The 19,153-nt window shown below is 43.9% G+C and overlaps 1 protein-coding gene across 2 annotated transcripts in view; it reads left to right on the top strand.

Moving 5' to 3' along the window:
* Positions 1 to 19,153, top strand: part of SLC22A23 (solute carrier family 22 member 23) — a 99,213-nt gene that overhangs the window by 14,558 nt on the left and 65,502 nt on the right. For both annotated transcript variants that reach the window (XM_040548043.1, XM_040548042.1), the window contains exons 2-3: positions 1,979 to 2,082; positions 7,089 to 7,243. In XM_040548043.1, the coding sequence (XP_040403977.1) occupies positions 1,979 to 2,082; positions 7,089 to 7,243 (259 nt within the window). The remainder of the gene's footprint in view (positions 1 to 1,978; positions 2,083 to 7,088; positions 7,244 to 19,153) is intronic.

Here is a 19,153-nt window from a genome sequence, read left to right as displayed (position 1 = left end):
GATATATCTGCTTTATTTGTTTTCCTTGTACTTGGATGGCATTACAGCTCCTCTGACTGCAATAACTTAACAATGAGCAACTTGCAGTGCTTGCCTTTTAAAAAGTGTTTGTGTATAAATCTGACTATTTTTAATATGCTTAATTTCTACTCTACGTTCAAAAGTGATTTCTCATTTCTAATCACTGTATAGACCTTCTGGATTGTGAAAATAAGCCCAGAGCATTTGAAAGCCTGCCTGGAGTTCAGAGGTGCCTCCTGAATTTTGTTTTGATTATGGCTAGCCTGGACAGGTATTTTCCTTGTGAGCTAGAGGTTGGTTCTATAATTGTAAATATTAGGAATTGCATTTCTCCCACTTCCGAGAAGTCAAGAGCTTCGGAGAGCAATTCTCATTGCCTTGCTGAGCTGCTTGTTGCAAATAGTTCATAGCTACTCAGTGGAAAAAACACTCATACCACTTGCTTCTTGTTCCTTAGTACCATTACATTAATCTGTGGCTTGCAGAATGGTGTAGAGGATCAGAAGCGTATGTCCCAACTTCTACAAGTCAGAACGGCGAAGAACTCAAAAATACATTTAATTAAAACAAAAAGCCTGAACCTGAATGTTTGCTGAAAGCACGTTTCTTTTGGCCACAGTAGTGCTACACTTCTTGGTGAGATGGTGTATTCTGAGGAAGATGTCTTCTGTGATGTTGAACCAGATGGATGAGTCAGAGCTGCCTTATTTATGGAAGGGCTGTATGTCATGAAAATACCTAACACTGCAGTGCACCTAATTAAGCTCTTTGAGGGAAGCTTTCTTTTGAAGTTGCTCCTGACTTTTTAAAACAAATTGCATGTTTTAATTTTGCATCTTTGGCCATGAAACTTCAGTGACTGCTGTTGGGACAGCCACTACTATTACCTTACATGTACAGCCATTTATTCTGTGAAGTTTCAGTTCTGGAGTAGCTGGCTCTCCAAAGTTAGCTGCACTTACTTGTTCATAAAACATGTATGGCTCCTGTTGCCATCAATATTTGAACACTTCACAAACCATGAGGAAACACATCTTCTACATTTATTCAAGGGTATGATGGTACTACCCACGCTTCACACACAAGAGAGACTAAGTTATATGTCTGAGGGCAATGGGGGTGTCAGGCTTAAGCCAGGAATGCAGCCTGGCTCTCCTGAGGCTCAGTCTGATGTCTGGGAGGAAAATGTCTTGGAGGTTAGGGAAGCCTTGCTAGAGACCTTGTTGTTCCTGTCTTTCTCTTGGGAAGGGCGGGCTTCCTGGAATGGTCCTTCCATTGTTCCTTTGGACACAAAGGGTGGTTTCATTATCAGGGATATTCTTGGTGTTCAGGCCCTGACTGATCTGCAAGCTGTGATGGGGGCTACTATCCTGAGGTTCTCTGGCTTGATACCAGGACCTGGCTTTTCAGACCTGGCCTGACAAGCCATGCCATTAGTCTTCATCACCTTCCACCACCTTCGGATGCTTTTCTGAAAGCATCTTTCTGAAAGCCGATGGGAGCCTGAAACTAGCAGCCACTGGTGTCTGTGGTGAAGCAGCTGCTTTTCCTTGTGTCTTCAAGTGGTGCCAAGTAGGCCAATAGCAGAATGTCCTCTCAAACTGTCTGGCAGCAGATATCTGGGGCATTACAGTGATATACCACAGTTACATCAGCCATACCAAAGCTGGAGATGCTCCCCGAACCATCTAAACTCAGGTGGCCTGAAGAGGGGAGAGACTCAAGTGTTGAGTATTCCCTTTCTGTTAATAAGGGTCTGATAAAACTCAAATAAATGAGTCTTTTCACATACTTTGTGGGATCTGGGGCTTGACTCAAGAGGGAAAACTTTTCCTCTGCCATTCCCATGCACTTGTTCTAGGACTGAAGCTTGCAAGGAGGTCTACACCTGTGATAGTATGTTTAAATGCATCTGAGGATAGCTTGATTTATTTTGGTTTATCTGTCTTCTTTCCAGTGGGATCTTGTTTGTGACTCTGCATGGAAAGTCCACATTGCGAAATTCTCCCTACTGGTAGGATTAATCTTCGGCCACTTAATAACAGGATGTATAGCAGACTGGTAAGTGAAAAATCTTTTAATGCTAGTATAACTATAAGTGAATGCCACTATTAAATATTTTTTAGATTTTTATCTACTTCATATTCATAAAGAACCTGTGCGTAATGATTTTCATGTTCTGAAAGGAGCGTGATGAACAAACAGTTTAGAACTGTATGTTAATTGCTTGAACCAAGTAATTTGCACCAAGGTAAGTAAGAGGAAAATAAGCTATTTGATAGTTGACTTAGTTATTTCCTGCTGACACGATTTATTACAGCTGTAGTGCTCATACAGAATTAAGTATTTTCTATTTATGTAAGTGATGCCTTTGGTTAGTGGTTTTTTTTTTTTGTATTTAAATCCGGAGATGATGCCAAAAGAAATTGAAGGCGGCATTGATTGAATAAAGGAGACCAGTGTAATGTCAACCTTGTGCTTACACAGTCTCTTCTAGGGGTGGTAGAATGCTGTTGTTTTTTTTTGTAAACTTTTCCTTTGTTCTATTTTTAAACTTCTTGTTAAGCAAATGTGTTGATTGTAGTGTTAAGGAATCGCTGACTTATGTGCCACTAATATTGGGGTATTAGATTTAAAAGCACAGAGTGCAGTTCCTTAAATTACAGTAGTAAAAACATTATCAGATGCCCTGGTTGTTCTGAGAGTTCAATTTTTATTGCAAGAGAGCGCCTTGTAGTGCAGAAAAAGGGGAAAAAAATTAATGCCTGGCTCAAGTGATTTCAATGGAAACTTGCAGCATCTGAAACAATAGCTCTGTGATGCCATCCCAGTCATTTCAGTGGCTTCCAGTACAGTTGCCAAAGTTGTTGCTTTAAGTAGCCCCAAGTTAACTCTTTCACCATTCACTAAACCAGGAAAGGAAGGAGTCACTGGTGCTTTTTAAGATTTCCGTAATAGGCAACCTGTCAGTCAGTGGGCAGAGAAGAGGCCCCCTGCAGCTATGCAGTAATACGTCTCAAACTTTTGTAGCAAAATTACATCTCAGTTCTTGAGTAGTCATTAAAAGTTTTCAGGCAAGTGAGGAATCACGGCTTTTCGGTGAAGTAGGGAACATGCATGACGAAATACAATTGAAATTGATTAAAGCACTGCGGTAAAACAGGGCTCTAACAGCATGTAGAAAGTGTAGCAGGGAACTGAATGAGGGATCTCTTAGTTTTCCTAAAAAGGAATCCATGTGGAGAAAGCAGACTTATTGCCAAGTTAGGGAAATGCTGCTGTAATTGACAAATAAGTCACAAATAAGTGAACATCTTGTTGCCCAAGGCACTGTCTTCAAGAGAGAGATACAGTAAGTGGTTTAATAGCTCTCTGACACTAAAAGGAGGAGCATCCTGTGCTCCCATCCATTTCTTTCCCCATTTTGTAGCTTGCTCTGCCACGTGCGCTTGTTGGACCCTCTCGCAGGCAGCTAGGTGTATTTGGGGCTGCTAAAAGAGGACCGAAACAAGGATTTACTTTACAATTTAATCACAGTTTGAGTTTCCTCTAAGATGGAGGGTGGTGTGGAGAAACAGATACAAAGGGGATTGTGCTTGTAAAATTAAAAAAAATAAAAAATAAAAACTATGTCAGTCCAAAACAAGAGCAAGCAAGATTGGGCAGATTAATATATTAAAGTGTTACAATCTTTAAAAATTCTGTTTTCATTTGATTTCATACCACTATCCAGTGTAGGTAATCTGAAGAGGCTTTGGGGCATTTTTATTTTTTATTTTTGAGCCAGTAGGGTTTGGGGCTTTATTTTTCCTTTTTGAAAGTTTTTTAAAGCTGCATGTTATCAAGATGTAATGTGCATTAAGACAATTTGCTTATGCAAACTGGTCTGTGGTCTGTTCAAAATACGGTAGGTGTATATACTTAGGTAGCTCTGTGGTAAATCTATAGGAAGAAAGTCTGCAAACAAGTTTTTTTTTTACTCAAAGCCTGTGTAAGTTACTTGTTTGACAGGCAGAGCACTGCTGGCACTTTTGCCTGCTCTCGACAGGGGTGGCTGAGAGGTCTGTGGAAGGGTCTTGGTGGCCGTGTGGCATCCTGCTGAGGAAACCTCTGCCTCGCACGGCCCGGTCCAGCCCTGCTTTGCACCTGCCCTGGTACTCCTTGGAGCCTTTGTGCCAATTCAAGTCCCAAAACCAACAGAAAACCTGCAAAGAATGGCACAGGAAGAACAATTTGATCAACTGAAGGAGCAGAACTTAGTCTTCTCAGGGTGGCAAGGTGCATACATGTGGGTCTTGTCCTCGAAGCATTTGCCTTTCCCCTGCATCTCTGGTGATGCTGGGAGTATCTGCTTGATGCATCTGCACATAGTGCTGTCTGGGTTACAGGTTCTTCAGAAGCCTGTGGATGCTTGTATCCCTAGTTATTTACCTGTGCAGGCAAAATTCTGCATCTGATACAGCTAATAGTATGCAGCATAGGCTGAGACTGTTGTGGCATAGAAATCTCCCTCTGGAATAGCATGGATGGCAGCAGATAGTATCCTGGGGCTGTTTTACAAGGGAGATTGTGTATGTTTTAATTTCTCACAAGCATTGCCATGTAGTGTTAGTCAGATAACTCTGTCTACACATAAAAGGATTTTAGATGCTCTGAGACAACATCCTGTCAAAACACTGTCGGATCACCAACAATGTGGCTGATAGCTGCCCTGGAGTTTTGATTTCTGAGGAAAACCATCTCTGGGTGAGGAGGGATGCTAGGTTTGTCTCTGGGAGGACGTACTGGAGGGCTTGCCTGGCCTGAGAGGGCTTTCACAAGCCCAGGAGGATCTCCTGATTCTTTGTTAGCAGCAAACATTAATTTGCGTAATTTGTATAATGCAGAAGAAATTCCAAGTCCTAATGATGCATAACCTCGAGTAAAGAGAGGGGGAGGAAGGGAGCTGATGTCTGCGAAGCAGTGGGGTCTTTTTTAATCAACATCAGGAAAAGGCAGGTCCGGCTTGTGATGAGAATTAAGTTCCTAATTCTGAGTGCTTGCATTAATGCCTTTCATCCACAAAATGCTTCCACAAATACTAGTTAGTATGAATTACAGCTTGACTGTTATGAAAATAGGGATGTGAAAGTCTGCGCAGATTCCTGATAAGAGCTTGCAGTTTTTGTATTCAAGGTTTGGTATGAGGTAATTCCCCTCCGTGTCCAAGTGCCGTGCACCCTATAAATACAGCATGCGAAGCCCAGGCAGCAGTAGCTACCTCAGCGTCCAGCGTGTTCCTGGCACGTTGCATATCGCTGAGGAAATAACACTGTGTTCCCACCCCGAGTGGTGCAGCGAGCAAGGCTCATCCCCTGCGGGCTGGGTTTGTGAAGAACCTTCTGCCCTGACCTCGCTGCCTCCAGCTTGCCACTTAGTACTTGCTGTTTTAAAAACATACAATGCTTGATGCCAATGAGTTAAGTCTTGATGAGGTGCCCCACAGCTGATGCTGCAGCTGGAAAAACAAGTCCTCATCCAAAGGAGCCCCCAGCATCATCATCTGAGGTGTGACTTTAAAAAAGTGTAGGTGATGCTACACATACTGGTGTGTTTTTCCAGTTGCCAAAAGCATCAAAAACGATGTCTCCTTTCCAGCCCTTTGCTTCCTAATTCATTGTTCCTATTCCATTTAAAGTAACGCAAAATCCAAATTTTTAATTGTGAATGCATATATATATATAATACGTTTTACAGCTGCTGGTGACAGTCTGCTGAAATAATTGAATAAAAATGCTGCAGTATGCGAAACTGGATTAGGTTGCGAGGTTTAAATGCTCTTTATTGTGCTGACATTCAACCTGATGGCTGGCTTGCAGCTGACAGACTGCTTTGAATGGGTCTGTGAAAGCTGCCTACGAAAAGCAAGTTCATATATTCTTTGTGGAAATGGCATATGGAGCTGGCTGAAAGGAATCCTCGGTTCCACTGGAAATCTTGTGGGAGTTGACAAGTTGAAAAATTTTGGAAATCTCCACATAACGATCCAATTCTTGCTTAAAAATAGCAGCGTGCTCTGGTGCTTCAGATCATCTGCGTTGCACAGGAAGAGGAGGGGGGGGAAAGGGGAATTATAAACACCGAGCATGTGAGATATGCAAAAGCCTCATATTCCTTTTACATAAGAGCTGAACTGTGCAGCAGGTGCCCCGCGTTCAGGGGCAGTGTAATTCCTATTCTTATCAATGCCACACCAGCACGTGCAGCTATGGCTTGCAGCTGAAAATCCTTCCTGCCAAGGAGGGCTGCAAATCCTCGTGCCCACGCTACCACTGGTTGCTGCAGAGTGTTTTTTGATTTTGTTGTTGTTTTCCTCCTCCAGTCGGGCTCGTTTTGTGGGTCTCTGCAGCTGCTGTGGGGATGTGAGGGGAATTCACCGCTTTCCTACAAGCATTGCTGTCAGCTCTATGAGGCTCAGGGAAGTGGCACAAACCCTGTTTTACACTTGGTCCCTGTTTGTTAGGCTTGTCCTTAATAACAAGGCAAAGAAAAGTGGTTTTTTGAGCGTGCTTCTCTTGCAGATGAGGTTGGTAAGCACGCATCTGTTGGGAAGAGGAGACCTGCAGTAAGCTCTGTGGTTGTAGGCTGTGGAGAAAAAATAATATACCATATCATCTAACATATAATATCATACACCTATCTCCGCTGCTTCAGAAAGCTCTGAGAAGTTGTTTTTAATCTTCAAGAAACTTGTTTATGGCCCTACTGTAGTTCTTAAAAGTTTCCTTGTTCACCGTTGGTGTTTTGCAGTTGATGTCAAGCCGTAATAGAAATTGAAGTCAAACAGTAATAAATCATATGCTGGCCCTGCTTAATCCCACCTGAAATGAACTTGTCAATGCAAAGTTGACTGAGGAATTAAGTGATTTTTAGTTAAAAATAAATCAAAAAAAATGGAACAAGCTTTAAAAATGGGTGGCAATACTTGGAAGGGATTGCATGACTTGTGTCCCTCTTTGTAATGCTGGAGTGTTATGTCCATTCTGGCTTTTAACACCGTTTCTCCCTACTTCCTTCCTTATTTTTAGGGTTGGTCGACGGCCCGTACTGCTCTTCTCTGTCATATTCATTTTGATATTTGGACTGACTGTGGCACTCTCAGTGAACGTGACAATGTTCAGCACACTCAGGTTTTTTGAGGGGTTTTGCCTGGCTGGAATAGTCCTCTCCCTGTACGCACTGCGTAAGTATGCCTTCATCACCCATCCAAATGTGTATTTACTGAGTATGTTGCTTGCTGTTCTGGGGCTTCCTGCTTTCCTCCAAGCAAACAAAAGCAGAATTGTTTGCACTGAAAAAACTTTAGCCTGAGTTTCAGTGACCAAGTAGGGATTTTTGCAGCTATCTCTTGCTACAGAGCAGTCTGTGAAGCGGTTTGAGGGCCTGTTTAAAAAGAAAATTGTAAAGTGTTTGGGGTATTGTTTGCTGTTACGTAAACCTAGAAAACATCTGAGTCATGGCTGTAACGGTTGTGGATTTCACTATGCAGTACTGAGCTCAGTAGGAAACTCCCTGCTTTCCCTGTCTCTAGCCATACATATTCTGGCACTGTTTCAGAAATTCTCCTGTTAACTGTGGCCAAGAAACCCCTTGTCCCTGCCTTTGATCATAAAGTACATCAAAAATACACGAGAAGGGGAGGCTGAAGTCATTTTATCAAGGCTCCTTGTTTCTTTGTTGTTCTTTTTTTGATTGTTTCAAGGTGCGGGGTTGAGGGGGTAACAACTGAGAGAAACTTGAAAGAAATCTTATGAGAAATGTCTTCGTGATCATAGTATTCTGGGGGAGATGCCTGGTAAACTTGTTGCCAAAACAGTTGGAAGCCCCTTCTGGAGGCCTTGCCCTCAGAGGGTCCATGCGCAGTGCCACCAGCCCCGTCTGTGTCACTTGGATGTGCTCCAGGGAGCTCTGTCTGCTTGCGCTTCCTTTGCTGTTTGTGATTAACAGGTAGTACACCAGCTGAGGAAAATACAACATTTCCCCCTCTTTATTATGGCTCTGGAGAAGTATTACCTAAATATATCCTGGGACTTGCTGTACAGATCTTCATAAAATTTTATTCACTTCCTACTGTATCTGGTGTCTAGCCCATCAAGATTTAGCACTGTATCCTTACTCTGCATGGAGTGCTTTCTACTATTAAGCTCTTGTAGAGCTTAATATTTGTATTTGTTTTGGGTTTAGACTGCACTGAGGGGAAATCAGCCTGACTAGAATACACAAGGGCTTGCTCCGTATTGTGCTTCTTCATAGTAGATAGGTTTACTTTTTTTCTTCCCCCTCCTTGTCTTTGGTCATGTAACCTCTAGCAAGAATTTTTCATCAAAAAGTAAGACTACTACTGAAGACATCTTTATTTTTTCCTCCTCTTTTTTATTTTTTTCCCCATTGTAGAAAATGGTAGCAAAACTTGCTTATCCATTTCACTTAGTAGCCCTAGAGATCTTAGTAGGGTGGAAGAAACTGAAGCAGACCAGGTTGTTGTTGAAGCAGAACTAGCATCAAACCTCCTCCCTGCTGTCCTGCTGCATAGTCAACTTCTAATGCTGATCATGGTCTTGGCCATGAAAAAAGATCTTCCCGTGCTAGGGCAGCCATTACGTGTAGATATTCAGCTGGAACTTAAGCTAGTTGGGATTTTCCACTGCCCAATGGAGTATGTTCGTCCTGGTTGGTTGGTCAGTTGGTTGTTTTTTCATGTTATTTTTAAGCCATCTAGGCAAAGTTTCATTATGGACCTTTGGAGACCTGAGAGAGAGTGCATGTGTCACTGAAGAGTAGCCCAACAGTAGTTTGCCAGCCTAGGCTTTTGTTCAGCAAACGGGAGATGCTGGTTAGCCCATGCTCTGCTTCATTCAGATCAAGGACTTGAATCTGATTTCCCCCCTGTAATTGAAATGTTTGCTGTATCCGCTGCATGTGTATGTCCATTGCAAGCGGGCATCTGTCTGCATAGGCAATGTTTGAATAGAGCTAGTAGGTGTTAGGAGAGATGTGTGAAATTAGCTGCAGTATGAACATCAGTGCAATTTTATAGAAGTAAGAAAAAAAATGTCCCTGAACCCCTGGGAGATCTTCTGGCTGGGGAGGTGAGGGGAGTGGGAATTTCTGTATTAAATATTATCATTAAAAAAATAAAAAGTGTTGTCATCTTGGTGTAGAGTATTGGGAAAGAATTAATCCCTAGAGCCTTAAGAGAATGGGAGGAACATGATTTTTTGTTGTTTTTTGTTACTTTTTCTTTGGTTTTCTTTTTTACTCATTAGTAGTCATAATTTGTTAGGCTTTCTCTGAATTTTAGATTATTTTCTTCTGTTTCTGCCAGAGCCCATACCACTCCATTGCACTCCTCTGTGGAGTCATCTTCTATTTCATGGCCCCTATTTCCTTTCTGTTAATGGTCTTGATTTCTTCCACTGGAGCTTCGTGTCCCCAGAATTCCCACTTGGCTGCCCCAAGCAGAACAATAGAAAATGGAAAGTCTGATCGGCTAGAAAGAGTCATTAGCTGAAGTTTGCAAAGCTACTGTGCAGAATCAAACTCTATAGGCCTGTATAGCCTACAAAGGTAATAAGCGTGCCACAGGGATCCTCTTACGCTGTGTCAGGCTTGCTAGTTATGCTTGGATTTATAGCCTGCCTCAGGGAAATTGTAAATAACCATCCTGGATGCTTTGGGAGTGGGAATAGCACCAAAGTGCTGCCTTTAAAATGCAGAGCTGCTGAGCTTGAGTTGCCCTCACCGCTCACACCATGCTCTTCTCAACATCCTAACGTGGTTTTCCTACGGGTCTGTGCCAGCATGCAGGGCGAGCCCTGAGACAAGCATTGCTTTTGGTGCCTCTCTGCAGGCTGGTTTCATGGTTACCATGAGTTGGCTTCTTGTGGAGGCTGTAGCAAGGAGGGTGTTGGCCTCTCTTCTCAGGTAACAAGTGTTAGGACATGAGGAAATGGCCTCAAGTTGTGCAGTGGGAGGTTTAGGTTGGGTATGAGGAAGAATTTCTTCCTGGAGAGGGTGGTCAGGCATTGGGATGGGACGCCCAGGGAAACGTTGGCATTCCCATCCGTGGAGGTGTTTAAGAGAGGCGTGGATGGGATGCTTAGGGACGTGGTTTAGTGGTGGACTTGGTAGTGTTAGGTGATGGTTGGATTTGATGACCTTAAGGGTCTTCTCCAACCTAAATGGTTCTGTGATTCTGTACAGAGAGCTGGAGCTGCTTGGGACTTGGCTAAAGAAACCACTTTTGATGCTGATTCCTTAAGCTGAAAAGTTTTTCTGCAGCTGTTTTAGTTTAGGCAAAAGCTTTTGCTGGGACAAGTTTTTCTGGTAAAACTTCTGGTGAACTTGCAGGAAGAGCCAGGCTTTGCAGAGGTGGTGACATTTGCTGTGAAGGGGGGAAGCAGATGGGAAACGAACCTGGGAACCTCTTCCCGGTGCTGTGGTCATTGAATCCTCTCTCTGTGAGAATGAAAGGGAGGTGGTCCTTTTCCTGAGCAGTGCCACGTGTGCCTGAGCAATGCCTCGGCAGGCACCTGGGAGCTTTTACAGCAGGTAAAGGAGTGCCGCTTCCCGCAAATAGCCCCGCTCGCTGGCCGCGAGCCCTGTGGGACAAAGTACGCTTGGCAGATGTGGAAATCGCTGCCCTGGCCAGATGCTGTGCCTTCCCTTGGGCTGGGTTTCACAACCCGGCGGGGCTGCAGGCAGGACTTCCCCCCACCCACGCCGCTCCAGTGCTGCTGCCGAGGCCGTGCTGGCGTCAGCATTAGCCCGGGGAAGCCGTTCCCGTGGGGGGCAAAGGGTGCTGCTGTCAGCAGGACGCGCCCTCCGGTCTCCTCTCGCCTCCCTTGGGCTGGGTTCCTGCTGTCCCTCGTGCCGCCGGGGCCTGGGGGAGCGGGACTTGTCGCTTCCTGGAGCAGAGGCCGGGATGACGGCACAAGCCGCAGCGCGGGTTTGCATACAATCGCGGGCTGTTCGGCTGTTTCATGGGTGACTGGGCTGCAGATTAGGCTGCAAAATTGCAAAGTCTAGGCTTGAATGGAGCAATAAATAGGCTCTGAGAATAGCTGTGTGGAAAGGGAGACAGCATCTCAGGTTGGAGCGAGGAAGCAGGAGTGTCCCTCCAGCACGTAGCAGCAGGATGAGTTGGTGTGGTGTTTTCTCCCTTTCACTGCTAGAAGAAAAAAGGTAGGAATGCTGTGGAAAATAATAGCTTGTGTTTTGAAAGGCTGGAGAACTCTGGCAAAGGTTTCCAGACTGGTTAAGATGTCCAGCTGTGATGTATCTTTCGCGTTTCTAGCTAGGTCGACCTAACCTGTTACTCCTGTAAATTACACAGGCACTGACCTGAGAGAGGCTCAGTGTGATTTCTTAAGCCTTTTTTTTTTTAAACATTTATTCTGTAAAGCTAAAGCAGCATGCTATAGAAAGCTTGCTAATGCTGAAGAGTGAGCAAGGAAGCCCAGGGACATTGGATTGCGGTAATGTCAGATTTGTAAAATAATTGTGCTTCTAATGAGCTGTCAGAGGGTGAGAGTTGCCTTTTTTTTTTTCTTTTTTCCTACCTTTGCCCACCCAGAAGCATATAGGCACTGGTATCCTGGAGCATTCCAGGTGTGTAGCCCCCACATCCCATGGAGTTAGAGTGGTGTAAGCAATAGAGTTGCTCCATTTAATTCTCCAGTTTCCCTTCCTGAGTCTTCAGCAGCCGATGTGGCCTTGGTCAGGCAAGGCCGGTGAAGTCCTGCAAACCGCACGCTCCAAATCTGTTCAGTGCAACCTGAACCAGCTAAATAAATAACGCTGTAATGCCTTCCTCAAATTGGAGGACGTGGAAGGCATCTGACTGCGTTCCAGTGCCTTGACATGTGCTTTCGTTCCGCAGTAACACGCAGTTCTCTCGGCTGACACTTGGGTGACAAGATCAAGGTTGTTAAGCCACCTACCTTCTGTTTATGTAACCAGTCTTCTCCTGCTCTGAGTCATCTGATGCAGGTCTGGGAGGAGTGATCACAGACAGATCAAGCGCACGAAAATCTTTCTGAATCCCTCTAAAGTGGCCATTAATTGCTAAATCACGGAATCGTAGATACGGGGCTGTTTGTCTGAAGAGCAGCTAGGGATTGTTCTGATACGAGGTGGGATGCGAGTTTCTGGAAAGTGCACCTCTCTGTTTTTACTAGCTCTGTGCAAGAACTGTTAAACAAAACAACGTGAAGGAGGAACACTACAGCTGCTCAGAAAAAGATCTGTGCATGCCTTTTATCAAATGCCTGGGGGGTTCATTTATGCAGGAGTGGAAAAGGTTGTTAGAACTGCAGTACTCCCCATATAAATATCTTCCTTGCTTCCTCCCACGTTGATCCTACCAAAGGAAGCAAACTGTGACTCCTCAAGTAATTTGTTGGCCTCCTTTTCTTCACATTTCCTTCCCTTTTCTGCTGGTCAGAGCTCTTCTAGAGACACGGTGTCTACCCTTGGAGCACTGGCTGGCATGTTTATTTTAACCCCTACAGACTGTTTTCCAGGGCAGAGGTGCCCTTGGAGCATTGTGAATATGTTGTCCCAGATCACCGGAAAAAAAACATGCAATTTGAGGCAGCCAATTTGAAATAAATTTGTACAGCCTTCAAGTATGCCGAAGGGGAATAAAACCAGGATCTTTCTAAAGCTCCTTGGGAGGTTAGAAGGTGTTCAGTTAAGGCAGAGATTGCAACAGGATCTGATTTTAATCAGTTTTTCCGTTTCAGTTGCTGAAAATCCTGTGTGTTATGAATGTGACCAAAAAGCCCAAGGAATTAATTTTTATTTGAGGTACTTCTTGTATGATTGGTCAATTGGGAATGCAATTAAGATGCAATGCGGCTGTTAAAATACTTGTGATGATGGCAATCAGATGAGATTAGAGCACACTTGCTATTTCCCCAGCTCAAAATACAGCTTACATTTACAGTATAAAGCGTGTCTGCCTTTTAATTGTTCCAAACCAGCTTCAGCAGTTGGGTATGCTCTCTATGAGAAATCCTACCTTCTGTCATGTAAATGCTTGTAACTGTCACTTTTCATGCTTGTAATGATGCTTCTAGGGATTTTTTTGTTTGTTTTTATTTTTTGAGTAATGGCAAGTAGACTTAAAGCTTTGCCAGAAGGATGAGCAGACCTAAGAGCTTGCTGCCACTGGGGGAAAATGGAGGTGGTTGCTCTCTTCCCCTTCCAAATTCCTTTGCATTGTCTCATGCAACTATAGTTTTAGATTAAGAGGGGGTGTTTAGGATGGATGTATAGTTAAATCCAGAAAGTTGCCTTTTACTTGCAGTTCTCTTACTTGGCTGAAGTGGTGTTAAAGTGCAAACTGTTAACATGTCTGTTCCCACCTGCCTTTTCTTGGTGGTGTAAGACAGCTGCTAAAGGGCTTTTCCTTGCTGCATTGATTGAAGCTACTGGTGTGAGCTGCAGAGGATTGCTGGTAACAAAAGCTTCTGCTACCGCACGTGCGTGCGTCTGTGCAAGCCCTGTCCAAGGAGGCTGCCGCAGCCATCCAGCTGTGGGTGGCCTGCATCGTGCAGTGCCCTGCTGCGGCTCTGCAGCCCCTGGATAGCCAAGCTCAGCTGGCAGGGAGGCAGCCCAGCAGGAGGAGAGCACGTCCACCGGGCTCTGACCACTGCCTGGGCTCCAGCTGCTCTGCTCGTGTCAGCTGGGACACGGCGATGTCCAGTTTCAGATGGTTGGTAGCACAGCGATACTGCTGTATGTCCGATGTTGTCGTGGCTTTGTGGCTTGTCGTGGCTGTCCGTCTGTGATCTGAGAAGTTATATTTCTTCTCTGGGAAATGCAAGTGGATCACAGACGGGTATGAAAGTTTTGTCAGCCGTGATTTGTATTTATTCTTTTTCCTGGCAGGAAACTGAATCCACTGCAGAGAGCATCTCTGGCTGAAGCCATACATATTCTGCTAAGGCTGTTGGCTCACTGAGTTTTAGCTATCCCATTCCCTTGGCTGAGACCAGCGTCCTTGCACCCTGCAGAACTTGTAAGCTGGCCGAGGTAGAGCTGGAAAAGAGACGGGCAGCAACGAGCTCAGGAGCTGCCCTTGAGGTAGTCAGCGTACAGGCTTGCTTTTTTTTTTTTTTCCCTCAGCTGCTTCTTCCAGTGAGGCATGGGCACGTGCACGTTTCTCAGTTGCTTTCTCCTGCAAAAAGAGGGACGTATAGGTTCACAAATCACCTGTGAATGAAGGAATAGTGCTTCACTTCCCTTTTCTGCCTGTTCTTATGGACTTAGCAAGCCAAATTGCAGTGGCAACAGGATGTGCACAGAGGGAAAAACACATGTATGCGAAAGGTGGATTTAAAAGTTACCTGTAGTGACTTGAATATTGAAGTCCAGCAACAAATGTCAGCGCACAAATTCAAATAAATATTTATGTACCTTTCAAGAGGAACCATGATTTAACAAGGCTAGCCAAATTTCCATCCCCAGCCAAGTAGACATGACTCCTGTCTTCTCACTTACGAATAACATGACCCCTCGGGATTTTTTACTAGTTTGACTTAATTAAATTTCACTCAAAGCATGAAAATTGTAGGCAGTGCTCACTGTGGTATTTCTAAAAATGCGTATTATTTAGTCAGATATAATAAAAACTTTTTGTTTTAATTCTTGGCTTTATTTGTATGATTAAATTCTGTAGGCTGGCGACACAATGTACCAATGCTCGTGTCACTCACTTTTCTTTTTTAAAGACAACTACTCAACGTTGCACTGCAGTGAATTTGTTTGTAAATTATATGCTGCAATTACTGATGGACCTGAAAGTACGAGCTATGTTTTTGTCTTTCGAGAACATCTGGTCCCTTCTTAAATGAATTGTACATACAGTTGTGTGTTTTTTACAGATAAGTTTAGGCACAAGTGCTTGTTATTAGCTTGAAAACTTGTTTGCTCACATTCCTTGAATTCTGGTTATGGTGTGAATTGAGAGGAGAAATCGGTTCACTGGAATCTAACGAGTGATGCACAAATCTCTGCAAGCGCACCTTTCAGTTTCACGTTCCTGAACTGTATGTCCTGTCTTTATGCACCCAGTTTGGAATCTTTGAGCCGTAGATAAGCTTAGTCTTAGTTGGGTGATATAAAGCAGGTGGTCTCCTGGAGAAAAGGGGTGTTTGAAGAAGGTGACTGGGCTTGGAAATGTGTCTGTCTCCTTTTGAAGGGTCTCTGTGCTGAACTGGGGGAGGGAACATGGTCCAGTGCTTGCTTCAGAAGTTCTGGATCCGCGTTCCCCAGCCTCTGCAGGTGATATCCCAATCTCCTGGGTCCCCAGCATCTCTGTCCAGCTTGTGTTTGCAGGAATTCAGAGCAGATAAACTATTCTTGCAGCCTCCCTGCTCTGGCTTTCTGTCCGATTGCTGTGTGGCAGAGATCACCTTCTGCAGGGCACACTTAGCTTGTACAGTGAAGCCCCAGTCCTCTCCTCCACAGTCAGGCACTGGAGTGCAAATATATCTCCATTAGCGGCTTACCTCACGTAATCAATATATTCGGTTATGGACGTGCATTTCATTCTGCTGCTGTGTAGCATCTGAGGAGGGCAGTCGCTGGCAGAAGCAGCAGCAGAGCACAGGGTTCGTGCGTGCCCTAGCAGCCGAGGGCCTTGGTATCGTGGAAGAAGGCAAACTCTGCCCGAGAGCTGTGATTAATGATCATCTGGTAGAAATGCAGGCTGGGAGACCTGTGTGCCCCAGCACTGAGGCACGGGTAGGTTGCTTTGTGTGTCGTCTGCTGTCCAAACATTCAGACCGATTGTGCGCAGAAATGAGGAGGCTGTTTTCTCTGCGAGGCATTCAGTTCAATAGATGCTTAATCTCATGGACCAGGGCTCGTTGTTTAAAATAAACAGATTAATAAATCCCTCGCGTATTCTGCTTGATGGGGAGCCGCTGTCCAGAAGGAGCACAGCGCTGCTCTCTCAGCTCCTTGGCAAGGGCCTCTTCAAGTCGCGGTGCTGCTTGCACCCAGGTTTCAGCGCTGTGCTGGCAGGCAGCGTAGCCATCTCCCGGGTACGCGGCCATTCATCCTCAGAGCGCTTGGTTTGCAGCTTTATAAGAGAAGGCAGAAGGAAGAAAAACAACAAAAATATACAGGAAGCAGAAGCAATGATGGGGGGGGGGGGGAGCAATATATGAGAAGAATTTTTTTTATTATGGACTGAAGACAGGGAGGAAAAACAAGAGCAACTTAAAAGGGTTGTATAATGGTAGAAGTAGCTTGTCTGTTGAAATTGCAACCAGCGTTCTTAATAAAATCCCATTTTGGTTTCCCTTATAGCTCTGACGTTGGAAAGGGGGTTTTGTCTAGAACTTGACTGACTTGTTTTTCAAGACAAAACCAAATCTGTATTTCTAGGAAGCTTGAAGAAATTAATTAAAGAGCCTTTGATTTATAGACCCATTAAAATTAACTCTGCTTTGAAAGTCAAAGAAATAAATAAAGCTGCCAGTGTTAGTCATCTGTTGGAAAAAATGGCTTCTCGTGTATGTACAGTAGAGAAACCCAATTACTGCACGTGAATGCTTTGGAATTTGGACAGGGGAAGCTTTGATTATATGAACCTTAACTCTACCCATGTTAGTCTTTTCAGATGTCAATGTGAGTTTAGAGTTGTGAATCAGCCTGAAGCATTGTCCCATCCTTGCCTACTTTCTTGTTAGCATCTGTGATATGTCTGGCAGAAAAGATGCAAAGTTCAATTTGCATCTTGTAAACGTTTATCCTGATGGATTTGACTTTTCAAGGAGACAAACTTCACCCTTCTTGACTCAGTATTGCATTTCAGTAAAATATGTATACATGCAGCTGCTTTTCTTCCCTTCCTGACCTTTTAGTCGTCTTCTCTGGCTGAGGTTGGGTGCTTCTTAAGGGCCTGGGGACAGTGTGGAACAGCAGAGAACAAGAACAGCCAATGCATGACCCAAAGAGGAAAAATAAAGTAAAAGGAATACATAGCATGTGCAGCAGCTGCTTCTTCTCTCTTCCTCTTGATAAGAGGGAATGTGACATACTTTTCTGCTCCCATCCAACCAAGAGTAATAGCAACAATTACAGATTTTGTATCCTAGCTATTTCAGAAACAAAAACCCAGCCAGGCGAAGCAGTGTGTTGTGCTAGTCTGTGCAGATCTGGGTAGCACTGCCCTGCTGGTGCTGTACCCTGCTCGGATCCAGCCTTGGGGCTTTTAGTGCCTTGTGGGACTTGCATGGGACTAGTGCCTTTTCCTGCTAGGAAAACTTTATATACAAAGTCTGCTCTGATGAAGGGGCATCTATTTATTCATAGTGTTCATCCCTCCTCCTGGCCATGGATGTGTGACCTGCCTGCGCAGTGCCACTCGGGTGCAAGCCCCCAGCTGCACCACGGCTCTGCGCAAAGCAGAACAGGGCAGATGCCATACTTCAGAGAAGTGGGTTTTTCTGAGGAAATAACCCACTTGCCTATCAAAGTGGGGCTGGGGGGGCTTTTTAAATAGAAGATAGACTTATCTGCTTCCTGCTCTGATTCCTGGAATTAACTAAAATATCAAAATAACACTGCAGAAACGGGTTGAAGCTTTCGCCGTGCTTTTGGAGGGAGATGCAGATTCAGCCTTCTGTAGATGCAGTTTCATAGCTCTGACTTGTGGCTTGTAAATGAATTGATTCACACGAGCTTATTGCAGAAACCTGAGGTCAGGAAATTCTCTTGGTGAAAACAGATTAGGCTGTTATAAGTCACTGTGAAGTTACAAGTCACTGTGCCTTTACTCAGCATGGGTCATTCTGGAACATGGGATTTTAAAATACCTTTCTTACAAGCTTTTTAGAGATTAGACTGTGTTTAATTGCAACTTGGCAGAGACAGCAGGTTTAATGTGTTTAGAGACGTATGCCTTGGACAGGTTGACGTTTCCTCCCAAGATAGCTGTCTGCTTGCAGTAGTAGCAGATGGAAGTCCTTTCATGTCTTCTGGGCACTGACTAATGTGCATTGGAAAAGAGTGGATAAACAGCAGAGAAAATGATTCCTAAAAAAAATAAATAAATAATAGGGATCTGTATGGCTTTGTCTAACTATATTTACTTCAGCGCTTGGAGTGAGGACACTGGCTTTGGATTTATGTAAAACTTCTAAAACGTGGTTGGAGAACCAAATATGATCAGGTCTTGGTTATGAGACTTCCAATTTTCTGGCTGGCTTTTCTTAGCAACATCCAAATTAGTGAATAAATAGAAGCCTCCAGTCTGACGATGACAACAAATAATCCATGATTCATAGTAAAACATCTTGGTTGTGGACTTGGCAGCCCTAAACCTTCAGGAGCAGAAATGCAGGCCATCAATCTGATGCTGCAATGCTGGAAAGACCTAGTTTCTTTTAAAAGGTCACTTTGTTGCTGTCCCTTTGGTTTTGCTTCAGTAAATTATATCCTCTAAGGAGAAGACTAGATTTTATTTTTGATTTTGAGGGTGGGGAGGGTAGGGTGTTAGGACTTGAACTGCGGGGCAGAGATAATGTTGTTTGCGTCTAGTATAAAGATGCTGAAAGATGTTCTCTGCACTGAACTGATCAGCTCGTATGACCTTGGTCTTCTACCTTTGGTATTTGCAAAGCCTTTGGGATTGTCACAGCGTGTTGTTTTTTTTTTTTGTTTGTTTGTTTGTTTTAGTTTATTTCTGTTTTTAATTAATTTTTGATTGCCACTTAAGTGGCTGTCTGACAGTGTCTGACTACAGTGTGTGCATCTCTATTTTACACTATCACAAAATATTTTAAAAGAAGGAAAACACAAAGGAAAGTTTCTGGAATCATTTATTTAGGCTTCAGCTATGTCTCCCATTTGTTTTGTTATAAACAGTACTGAAAAGAATGAGTTTCTCTTTCTCAGCACTAGAAGGGAATAGTGCTTATTCTTTGGAAAAGACCAATGAGAAAGGTATGCTACTTGTTATAACACATGAAGGGAATTTACTAAGATTTATACAAAAATATATTTGTCTTGGTGATTCTGAATTGTGAGTATTGGTCTGCAAAATAGGCATAATTTGAATTTCAAATAATAGAAT

The sequence above is a fragment of the Cygnus olor genome, chromosome 2 (assembly GCF_009769625.2).
Source record: "Cygnus olor isolate bCygOlo1 chromosome 2, bCygOlo1.pri.v2, whole genome shotgun sequence".
NCBI classification, from domain to species: Eukaryota; Metazoa; Chordata; class Aves; order Anseriformes; family Anatidae; genus Cygnus; species Cygnus olor.
Note: the sequence above shows the minus strand (reverse complement) of the source record. Positions and strands in the feature narration are given on the sequence as shown.